Consider the following 12295-nt stretch of genomic DNA (forward strand, 5'->3'; position numbering starts at 1 on the left):
TTTTGATGCAGCGAGGTGGATTTTTACCTTATATTATCAGACCTATTATCGAATATTACCTTATATTATAAATATTATATTATATTATATTACCTTATATTATATTATATTACCTTATATTATCGAATTACATCAATTATATAATAGCCCGGATATTATTAATGTCATAAAATCGCGTCGATTAAGATGGGCGGGTCACGCCACCATCACATTCCATTAGTAACACAGATATTACTGCGAAAAATTTCGAAATTTCGAGCGAGCATAATCATACGATGGATGGAAATACTGGAAAGCGTACCGAAATCTTATCGTAAGCATGCACACTTACTGATGAAACATTTGCTTCGAAAAGCTGTGCCCGATAGAATTAGTTGGGACGAATATGGAATCGTAACTATAGATGGTAACGTCGTGAAAGATTTAAATATCACTCACTTAATAAACGATGCAATGCGCGAGAGAAAAACTATGAAAGCAGTGGATAGAAATTAGTTTGTACGATTACTCCGTGTGTTAAACATACCTTTTATACTCGTGAGAAATAAACGATTATTGTCCATGCACGGTGCTGTAAACTTCGACCTCGCGCAAGTTCCATGCTTTTTATATTGAAAGCGCGAGTTTCGCGCTGATTATATTGAAAGCACGAGGAAGGAAAAAAACATAAAAGAAATAGATGAGGAAAGTTCATTGATTCTTTCTCGTACACAAAACTGATATCCCCGATAATCTTTGCAAACGGGAAAAAATTGATTACTTGGTTGGAAAAACTGAGATAATGATGACGTTTGAAAAACTATATTACGACATTATGCGGGCTATTCGGCGGTGGATAATTTAACTCGCGTTAAATCGAATTTCTTGCGGGGAGAAGTCGTACGCTGGCTCGAATCGCAAGACGCGTACACGTTGCACCGATCATTGCGCAGAAAATTCCCGCAATTGCATTATAGCGTGACAAACATTAACGATGTGTGGGAGGCAGATTTGATCAAACTCCGAAATCTAAAAAGTTACAATGACGGTTATTCCTATCTGTTAGTAATTATCGTGTATTAAACAAATACATCTGGGTAGAACCGTTACGTGACAAAACGAGCAACAGCGTGATAAAAGCTTTTCAACGCGTACTAGCGAAAAGCGAAGGACGAGTATACTTACAAACGAACAAGGATAAAGAATTTGTTGCACACCCAATGCAGAAATTTCTTAAAGAAAACGACATTCGTTTTCGAATAACGCGCAATCCGGACATTAAAGCCGCCATCGTCGCACTTCAATAGAACACTGAAGGAGCGAATGTGGAGTTATTTTACGCATAAAAATATGCAATATATACGCTATATAATCTATGTTCTACAGGATATTGTACGCGCTTACAATCACACGCGTCACTCGTCCACGAGAATGCAATCTGCGGTAGTAACGAGAGAAAACGCACGTATCGCTCGTGAAAATATATCACGTCGAAAAACGACATAGAGTATTAAAGAAACGGGCGTAAAAGATTAAATATCGCGTTGGAGATTTCGTTTGTATCAGTAAAGCGAAAGCTGCCTATGAGAAAGGTTACGAGGCTAAGTGGAGCGAGAAAATATTTCAAATTTATCGTGTTCTCGATTGACGAAATTCTCATGTGTACGAACTGTGAGAATTAGCAGACAAAGTCATATATGGTATTTTTTATGAGTAAGAATTAGCTCGAGTTGAGAAAAACTTAGAGGAAGAACAATTTATCGTCGATCGCATGATAAAGAGTAGGGAGCGAAGAGTTAATAAGTAAGTACTAGTTAACTGGCGCGATTATCTCAGTAAGTATGATACTTGGATTCCGGATATCGAGTTTGATTTCTCTTTGCGATGGAGGAAGAACAACTTCTTCTGGTACTTCCGAGTAACAGCAGTATGCGTCATTTTTCAGATAATACAACATCGTCCTTCATCACGGAATTATCCCACTCTATAGTGTTGCATAATGGTGGATAATGGTAGATAATGGGAGATTACGGTAAATGAAATTCAATTTCCCTGTACTTTTTACACGTACGTCATAATGAAAATGTGATCAGATTTGTCGATGTTAAATCCGATAAGGAGACGATAATGGGTCGTTTACGGCAAAAGAAGTTGCATTTCCAAATGGAATTTATAATGATATTCATGAACTTATTGAGGAGATTAATATCGCGTGTAAAAATGCCAAATCGCATTTTTAAACTTGAACAGTAAAGAGCGTCTGACGGTAAAGTCTATATAAGTATTAACTGCTATGAGAAATGCTACATCATATAAACTTTTCCGATAATCTTCGACGAATGCTAGATTTCTTAGCAACAATTTCCAGTAAACACCAATTTTATTCCAAGTTTACGATACGTATATCTAATTCCAGTGAAACAGAAGAGAAAAACTTTTCTTACTCACGGATTTAATAAGAAGACGGGGCAGCGACATACAGTCGGTTACTGGAGTAGCAAGTATAGTTTGTGACGAGCTATCCCCGATAAAATGTTCGTGTATTGTGATATTTGTGCACCTTATATAATAGATGATGTACGTACTCCTCTTCTCAGAATAGTACCGATCGAAATACGCAGTCATAATTACGCAAATTTCGTGCAAATTTGATAAAGCATTTCTCATTTCCAAATTATATCCCATTGCGACAAACAAATTTCAGAATAATCGAAATAGATATAAGAGATCATCTTGGAAATAAAATTTTATTCGAATTCGGTATGCTGACTGTAACGCTACATTTTAAACGTAAGCAATAACTTATTTTCGGGTACGCGAGCGTGTCGGTAGTGCCAGTCTACAATTAGAAACTCACGATGGAATATGAGGGCGGGACACCGGTAACAGAGGAATTCCGCGTGTTTTCGTCGGTTTACCCTATCAACGCGGACATGGAATCGGAAGTTTTCTCGGCGGGTAATTTAGAAAAATACTACCTTATCTAAATAAAGATGCGTGTGCTGTCCAAAAAGAAGCTTTACGTGCGAGAATTAATGTGATAGAAAACGTCGAAAATAATAAGTCGTTAAAGAAAGCGGTCAAAAATCGACTGCGGAATTGAAAGTTAATTTGAAAAGAAAAGCCAAAGAAAAAATAAGTTCCCTGATGAAGGGTCTGGATATAAAATATCCGCAAAATCCGCGGCGCTTCAGTTTCCACTCGGTGGTTGAGATAGACAAATCGTGCATCGTAAATGACGTCAAGAGGTCAAAAGAAAATCATCAAGAAGTACCACAGGGAAGAAGAGCAAGAAAGTGACAAAGAAGAAAAAGAAAATTCGTGCTGCAGGAAGAAAAACTAAAAACCATCCACTAGGAAACATCGAGTCAAGAAACGCGATGTATCTGACATATTCTCTTAATTGAGATACGATTTCGCAGCTGGAGAAAAGCATGTCCTTTCTTCAAATCATTTACTGCATTCCATGTTCAACCAAATCGACGTATATTTCAATCAAAAGCTCGTATCGCCACCAAACAACGCTTACGCGTACCGCGCATATATCGAGGCGTTATTAAATTATGCTTCATCCGCAAAAACCATCTAATCTCTTACTTATGAGATGCGGATATTCCTGGTTACATGGACGACACGTTAGACTCGTCAAATCCAAATACCGCGCTCGAAAGACGCGCACAATACATTCCATTTTCAGGAAATCACGCGCTAGATCTCATTGGTCACCTTTACTGCGACATTTTCAATCAAGATAAATTTTTAATTAACGGAGTGAAAGTTATTAGAATGAGACTCGTACGCTCGAAAGATTCATTTTATCTTATAGAGAGTAAAACGATATCAAAAATACGATAACGAAAATAATTCTTGACGCTAATCTACTCGTAAGAAGAGTAAAAATAAGCCCGGGTGTTCTACTTGCTAGAATGCTGAGTAAAACTACCGCCAAGTAGCCCCTTGAGAGTTGAAGTTAAAATATTCACGGTACACGTCGGCGTCGTGGGAGAATCGATAGACAATACAATACTCGGACAGCTGCCGAAATAAATAATAGTTGGCTTTATCGATAACAAGGCGTTTAACGGCGATAGAAAATTGAACCCCTGTTTAATTAAAAAAATTACGGAATAAATTTCTTTCCGCTGTACGTAATGGCAAATTCCCAGTAGACCGATACAATCAAATTTTTCGAAAAACAAGCCGCTCTACGTTGAAGCTTATCATATATTATTCTCGGGAACCGACATTCATTTTCTGAACGAGAGTAATTCTATAAGTAGAGACGATTATATCAACGGCTACACTCTTTTCGATTTCGATCTTATTCCAGATTTCTCTGCTAATTGCGCAGGACATTAGAATCTCGTAAAACACGGAAGCTTACGATTAAAACTCTTTCCGTAAGTTAATTGTATGCCAAGTTTGATAACGTTTTAGAAATCGACTCCTCGCCTGAAGTCATTGTCAACTATTCCGGTTACCCTTATGACTTCTGAGAGAAAATTATTTTCCCCCACTAGACATTTTTTTCTTATCTAATTGGATGCAAGATGACGAAAAAGCTTTAATTTCGTTCGCGACACCAACGTTTAGTGACGTAAAAAAAGCGAAAATTCGAATATCATAATGGATATAGTCATCGACATACAAGGTTTTTTCGATGTCGAAGAAAACTTTATTCCGAAAAAAGTCGCAGCTCTAGCGGTTAATGCGACGATCACCGGACACTGGATTATGACATCACCTTATCCATTTGACGATTTACCTGAGAGAGTAAGACGAGAAAACAACTGGCTTACACAAAATTATCACGGAATTGAATGGTTCGATGGAGACGTCAATCCAAAAAACATTACGATACGTCTGCGTGATATTATACGACACGCTACATCTATATCAGAGGACAAGAGAACGTTATCTGAGTAATCTACTTTCTAGAAACGTATAATCTGGAAAGAATTTCTCGGGCTTTCAAAAATCTATCAGATTTTGAAGGTCGTGGACAACGCTACACGCATCACGGATTTCGAACCAGCATCGAATCATATTGCGCCTTACGCAACGCTTACAAATTGAAACGTTAGCTAACTACACTGTTACGTCCAAGCTCCGGAAAAGTGGATTTAGAGAGACAGGGAAGGGAGTAGAAAAGGATGGAGCGTGGAAGGACGGTCAGACTCTAGTCTCGCAGGTATTTGCCTGGAAACAAACACCGGCGAGTCGAACGCACCCTTTTTTTTGTCCGCTTCGGAATATGGGTCAACGTCTCGTGAAGACGCTATGACGCCTGTTTCCTATGGGCGGTGCGATCGTCGGTCCGAATTTCGAGTCAAGGAAAAATCCCTTTAACTCGGGAATGGACCACGTGCAATCTTTGAAAGGGCAAGGTTTAGTGTTTACGAGGTCGTTGTGTTATTAGGCGGGTTTTAAAAATAGAAGACGAGAGCGAGACAAATGATTAGTAACATTATTTATTCTAGCTAATTAACAAATAGGAAAATCACGCAATTATATGCTAATCGGTTATATAATAATATTTATTACATCTACTCTATACATTATGGTTATTGGCACACAGTATTATCTATTCCAAAACGGTTACACTTTTATAATATTTAAACTATACATTGTGTTAAAAAAAAAGGGGGGGGGAAATCGGATAGGTTTGGTTTAACATACTTCAAGGATGGAAACGGAAGAAGGGGGGAAAAGATTATTGAAAAATCTTACAGGCACTAAAATTGAATGGGTGGAATTTGGTAGGAATACGGGGATATTTGAGGTAGGGCTTCGACCAGTAATGGCATTTCGGATTTCCTGGGGATCGAAGTAATGAGGGCCGATAGTGTAGGCCCCCTGAGGGATAGATGCGGTAGTAACCCGCGGGAATTGAGAGATGAGTGACTCAAAAGTGTCACTCTCCAGGATCCGGAAGTAGGATCTAGGTGGGGGTGGAGGAATTTCCTCTAGGAACTCCACGCTGTCAGTGGAGTTCGTCGGAGATAGACTTCTAGGGGAAGTTGGGTGGAACGAATCGGATGATTGTGGTTGCAAATCGGAAAGGATTCTTCCTGTGAGTGCGTCGGGAAACGCAGGTGAAGGAGTTCGAGGGGAGAAGAAGGAGGTGGCTGAGGTGGTGAAGGCGAAGATGTTTGAGGCGGAAGCGGTATCACTTCGGGGTGATTTGCCGGCGGAGCCGGTGGTGACGCGGATGGTACTGGTGATAGGCGACCCTCGGCCGGACGATTCTGCTCTTGTGAGCTTCCGAGATACCTCTTGAACTCTTCGTCCAAGAGTTTCCGTGCCTCCCGGTAGGCCCGGCTTCGTAGCCACCCTTTGAAAGGACGGTTCTGGCGCGGCACTATAATTTGAGGTAAATTATAGTGGTTGGTTCTCTTATATATCCGCGGGTGTGTGTGTGTGTGTGTGTGTGTATGGGACTTACTGTTGTTCTGCGGATGTGGGTAGGTCTAGCAGTTGCAATCGTTAGCCTCAGGACCCCACGGAAAGTTGGCACTAGGATGTGGAAGCTCCGGTCGAGTCACTTTAACGCGTATCGCGGACAATCTCGGAGATGGAGTTTGACTGGTGACTGCTGAGTGCCGAATGCCGAATATCGAATATCGAATATCGAATGCCGAATGAAAAGTGACTACTGACTGCCGAGTCCCGAAGGAGAAGTCACTAATAACTGCCGAGTCCCGAAGGAGAAGTGACGCTCCTCGTGGAGGACCTCTCCTTTTATATGGCGAGTTAGTGACGCCGAGAGCAGAGTACGTGTACTGCTGAGCCAATCCAGGATTAGGGATATTGTTTATATGTCTAAGATAACTTTTGTCATCGACCATTTCTCGAGTGTCTAATAGATGCGAGCCACATGTCATTTGTTGCTCACACTTGCTGTTTCATTTTACAAAGCCTAGTCTGTTTGTTCTTAAGTTTCGCCTATCTGGCCCTTGGTTCCAATATCAACCCAACGGTTCTGTCCCGAATGGTTTATTAGTTAAAAACTGTGCGTTCATTGTTCTCAGCTCTTATTTTATTTTATAGTCCTCGAGATAAGGTTTGTCTATTTGATACTTGGTTCAAATATCTAACCCAACGGTTCAGTCCCGGATGGGTTGTTAGTTTAAAACGAGCATTTATTGCTCTCAGCTCCTATTTCAAGTGGTTTACTGCTCACTAATTCTTTGTGATGACGAAAGTTTCTTGTCGAAGAAAAGAACTGTGGAGTCTGGACGTAACAACACAAAATAGCAGTAATTCAAGTTATGATAGCCTTCCCTCAGAAAATTGGAGCGAGAGCGACGTTGAGAGCAAAAAAACAATCTGCGGGAATTTTTCAATTTAATTTAAAAATCAAAAACACGATATCATTTGCAATATTAAAGCGTAAAAGAAAAATATCGTGACAGAAAAGACGAATCAAAGTGAGGACAAACAAGCGACACAGACGAGGAGAAAAAAGATCTTCCAAAATTTGACTCGTCGACTGATAAAGATAAAGCTAACACTAGGGTCTCACAAACGTCAAGCATTTTTGGGAGCTCCACATCGCACACGCCGGCAAGAGAGGTACATTTTGAATTTCCGCTCTCCAACAACGAGAAATGAATTCGCTGGGAGTTTTTAACGAATTACGTCATCTCAGTGTCCGACATTCGGAGGTCTATCCTGCCGATCGACTGCCGAAGGTCATGACGAGGAACTGGACGAGATCGTCTGCCGTTGTTGCTAACACGGACGATCATGATCGATGACTAACACTGGATCGCCTTCTACATCGATGAACAGAAACATATTTTGATAGCTACGGCTTGCCGCTTTCAGATCCAAGATTGCTCTTATGACTTTGACGAAACTCCATCACATATCGCTGGAATATGACATCGCTACAAGGACTCAACTTTATCAAACTTGTGGACAATACTACTGCGTATTTCTACATTTTATGTGTAATGGCTATAATCTTATCCAGTTTATTAATCTGTTTACCTCTGATTGTAAGCGAAATGACCGTATAGTTATTTCATACAATTTTTCTTCAAACATAAATTCGTAAATTCTCATGCTGTATACCGTCATTCAAACGTGTACTCTTTCAAAAAAATAAAATAGTTATTTTATGTAATATCTTTTTTAAATAAACGTTTTGAACTTGTAAATATTGCCTGTTTCTTACTCCTACCTCCACCCTCATTTACAATAAATACATTTTTTCTCGTATTACAAACTTAGATATTATTATTATTATTATTATTATTATTATTATTATTATTAGGCGTTAGGAACGAAAGCTCATTGCCGCAAATATCAAATCCCGCCACTGTTCCCGTCCCTGAGCCAGATCCCTCCATTTGTGACCCTCGTACACCATTTCGTTAAGGTCCATTCTAATATTATCTTCCCATCTACGTCTTGGTCTACCCAATGGTTTTTTCCCATCCGGTTTACCAATTAGTACTTTATATGCAATTCGATTCTCATCCATACGCGTGACCTGCCCATCTTAATCGACGCGATTTTATGACATTAATAATATCCGGACTATTATATAATTGATGTAATTCTGCGTTGTGTAATTTTCTCCATTCGCCCGTTTCCTCATCGCGTTTTGCCCCGATGATTTTTCGAAGTACTTTATTTTCGAAAGCCCTAAATCTTTTCTCGTCTTGTAATGTAAGTGACCACGCTTCGCTGCCATAAAGGACTACCGGTAAAATAATCGTTCTGTAAATTCTAATTTTTAAGCGCCTAGACAATATCCGCGAACCGAGTAGTTTCTTAACCGAATAGAAGCACGCATTCCCCAAATTAATTCTTCTCTTGAGCTCTTCTCTTATTTCATTAGTTTGGTTTAAAATCGATCCTAAATACTTAAAATTGCTAACCCGTTCAAAAATTTTATCACAGACGACCAGGTTTCCGTTATTATGAATATTCTGAATTCTATCAGTGACCATATATTTAGTTTTTTCAACGTTTATTTGCAGCCCCAGTTCTTTCGTTTTATCTAATAGAATTTTAGCGTTATTTATTAGTGTTTCTTTATTATCTCCCAACAAAGCAATATCGTCCGCATATGTTAATATTTGTGTTGTACCGTTCAACTGCAAACCATCATTACTCTTCTGCATTTCTTTAATAGCATATTCCAATACTAGATTAAACAGAAGAGGTGACAATGCATCCCCCTGCTTTAATCCGCTATGAATATTAAAAGTTTCCGACATTTGATTACCTATTCTTACTCTACCTCTGGTATCTTTTAAACAAACTTGGACTAAGTTAGCCAATTTTTTGGGTATCCCCCACCGAGTTAAAATTTCATACATTTTCTCCCGTTTTATCGAATCATACGCTTTTTTAAAATCAATGTAAAGTTGATGTACCGATTGGTCGAATTCCCATTTTTTCTCCAAGATTTGCCGAATAGTAAAGATTTGGTCCGCAGTCGATCTATTTCTCCTAAAGCCGCATTGATGATCTCCAATTATCTCATCTGCATATGGTACAAGCCTCATTAATAAAATATTCGACAGAATTTTATAGCATGTAGGTAAAAGTGAGATACCCCGGTAATTATTACAACTCATTTTGTCCCCCTTTTTGAAAATCGGGATTATAATTGAATCTTTCCATTGTTCCGGCAATGCTTCTTTATTCCATATTAAGATAATTAATTTCTGAATTTCTTCTATCAATCTACTTCCCCCCCATTTAATCAGTTCCGCCGGAATCAAGTCATTACCCGGTGCTTTGTGATTTTTTAATTTTTTAATCGCGCTTTCTACTTCTGAAATTGTCGGTTCGTTAATCCTAGGTTCAGCCGTGTGATACTCAAAATTCTCTATTTCCCGGTCGTTTTCAGATTCGACATTCAATAACCGATCAAAATAATTTTTCCATGTGTTTAAAACTGCCGTTGTATCCGTAACTAAATTATCGTTCTCATCTTTCACCATTTCCGTCCTAGCTTGGAATCCCTTTCTAAAATTATTTATCCCCATGTACGTGCCTCGTACGTTACTGCTTTTACAATTTTCATCTATTTCTTCAATTTTACGTTTTAAGTATTGACGCTTCTTAATTTTAAACATATTATGAGCCTCTTGCCTAATCTTAAGAAACTGATCCCGAGTTTCCTTCGTATTTTGAGCCAACCACGTGATGCGCGCTTCGTTTCGTACTTTAACAATTTTTACGCATTCTTCGTCAAACCACGGCTTGTTTTTGTTCCTTTTACAAAAACCAACCGTGGCCTCCGCCGATTTTACTATCGCGTCTCGTACGTTTTCCCAGTGTTTATCAACCGTGTTATCATCCGATTCATCTATTTCCTTTGAAGCCGCGAGTCTATTCGTTACTTCGACCGCGTATTTTATTCCGTTTTCTCCCTCGATCAAACCTTGTACATTTAGACGTTTAGTTCCAAACAACTGCCCGTTAGTTTTGTTTAGCGAAAGACGTTCCCTGATTTTGGCAATTACAAAGAGGTGATCCGAGTCGCAATCCGCCCCCCTATAAGACCTGACATCGAGTACGTTCGTGTGACGCCGTTTATCTGCAAGAACGTGATCAATTTGGTTACGCGTGCCTCCATCCGGGGAAATCCAAGTTTGTTTATGGATATTTTTGTGTTTAAAATACGTGCTTTTGACGATAAGATTTTTGCCGGTCGCAAAGTTAATTACCCTCACTCCGTTATCGTTACTTTCCTCGTGCAAACTTTCGAGCCCGATCGTTGGTCTAAAAATGTCCTCTTTACCGATTTTCGCGTTAAAATCTCCCACGACTATTTTCATGTAATCGTTCGGTAATTGATCCACGAGGTGTTCGAGTTCTTCGTAGAACCCGTCTTTAATTTCGCCATCTTTATCTTCCGTCGGCGCGTGTACGTTGATTATCGCGATCTTGTACCATCGGCCCTGCACAACGAGCAATCCTAATCTTTCGTTTATAAATTTAATGTCTTTTACCGCGGATAAGATTTTCCTATTAATCATAAAACCGATGCCAAGACTATGGATCTCCGACCCTCCATAGTGAAGCGTGTACGAACCCGCATTAAGCGAACCCTCCCCGGCCCATCTTGTTTCTTGCAACGCGACAACTTCTACCCCGTACCTTTCGACCTCCCCGACCATCGATTGAAACGCCCCAGGTCTGTAAAGACTTCGAACGTTCCACGTACCCACTTTGATGTCTCTCCCGTGTTTTGACTTTATACGACATGAGTTCCCCGAGGTAGTCCCCACCCGGAGATCCGAACGGGGGACTAGTTTACCTCCGGAAAATTTTACCCCAGAAGAATCCATGGCGAGTTTTGGTTGTTTCTAGATAAAGTCGTTTCACGGTGTGAGCCTATCAAACCCACGCCCAACCCCCAAACAGGAGGACCATTCCAATCGGCTGTCCGCGACTGCTTATTCAATTTATTCGCAGCTAACCTCTATCCTCAACCGAGATAGCGAGGCTTTTCCTCTATCCGCAACCCGAGGACGCGCTGTGTCGTGGTGATTGGGACCCACCCACCCCCGGGGATCACTACTGCAACTAGTTTTCCTTCCCCGAGACTAGCGGTTGTTATGCTAACACAGATTACAAACTTAGATAATGTACATTAAATACATAAAATATAGAAAGAATTTGTTTAAAGTAATGCTCAAAGACATCACGCCTGTTGGACATGTTCGTTCCTATTTTACTTCCCCTTTTTCTTCCGAGCAAAAGTAAAAACCCCCTAGACTCATAAATTTTTATATAAGATCTCATCTCTCATAGATAAAAAATATTTACTAGTTAAAATGCCAACAAAACGTCGGAGACATTGTCCCGCGCCAACAAAAAAAATGACCGTCATAAAACCGCCCGCTATTCATGTTCGGTGTTCGTACTCTGTCCTTGCGATAAAAAATGTTACAGTCTCCACTCATCATTTTTTCAGATTTTACCCTCCATTTTGTTCGTGGCCTTCTACCACCCTTCTTCTCCAATCACTTTATGGGTAGGTATGGTGCGAATCAATCAGAACACACCATTTAATTAGCTTATTACCCTTACCCTTCACTCCTCGACCAATCAAAGCGCGCCCTTTTTCCAAACTGACCCATCTAGCCCATGCCCACGGCGCCGGAGGGAGACGAGGAGAGGATTTGTTTTGACGCTCTATGGCTGCTCATATACTATTAACATTAATAATTCATCACGCTAGTTTTTCTTTTCCGCGTACGCTATTTTTAGTCTTTTTAAAATACTTCTATTTTGTCTCTTTACCTCTCCGTTTGCCTATGACCAATACGATGCTACATGCGCA

General features: G+C 39.9%; 1 protein-coding gene across 1 annotated transcript; it reads right to left on the minus strand.

Moving 5' to 3' along the window:
• Positions 1–5450: 5450 nt before the first annotated feature.
• On the minus strand, positions 5451–11508 carry LOC108757184. Its single transcript, XM_018501597.1, has 4 exons — positions 9611–11508; positions 6484–6838; positions 5710–6340; positions 5451–5459 (listed from the first exon to the last, which is right to left on the minus strand). The coding sequence occupies exons 1-4, from the start codon at positions 11295–11297 to the stop codon at positions 5451–5453; spliced, it is 2682 nt and encodes an 893-aa protein (XP_018357099.1). The 5' UTR covers positions 11298–11508.
• Positions 11509–12295: the final 787 nt, after the last annotated feature.

Source organism: Trachymyrmex septentrionalis, unplaced genomic scaffold (assembly GCF_001594115.1).
Source record: "Trachymyrmex septentrionalis isolate Tsep2-gDNA-1 unplaced genomic scaffold, Tsep1.0 scaffold134, whole genome shotgun sequence".
NCBI classification, from domain to species: Eukaryota; Metazoa; Arthropoda; class Insecta; order Hymenoptera; family Formicidae; genus Trachymyrmex; species Trachymyrmex septentrionalis.

Bases quoted from the DNA above. Each gene is read 5' to 3' on its own strand.
- LOC108757184 (XM_018501597.1), bottom strand. From the start codon at position 11,297: ATGGATTCTTCTGGGGTAAAATTTTCCGGAGGTAAACTAGTCCCCCGT. The intron at 6,839-9,610 runs CAATTATAATCC...CGCATCTATTAG, and splicing joins GCCGGAACAATGGAAAGATT to ACACTCGAGAAATGGTCGAT. The intron at 6,341-6,483 runs GTGGGGTCCTGA...CTCAAATTATAG, and splicing joins CATCCTAGTGCCAACTTTCC to TGCCGCGCCAGAACCGTCCT.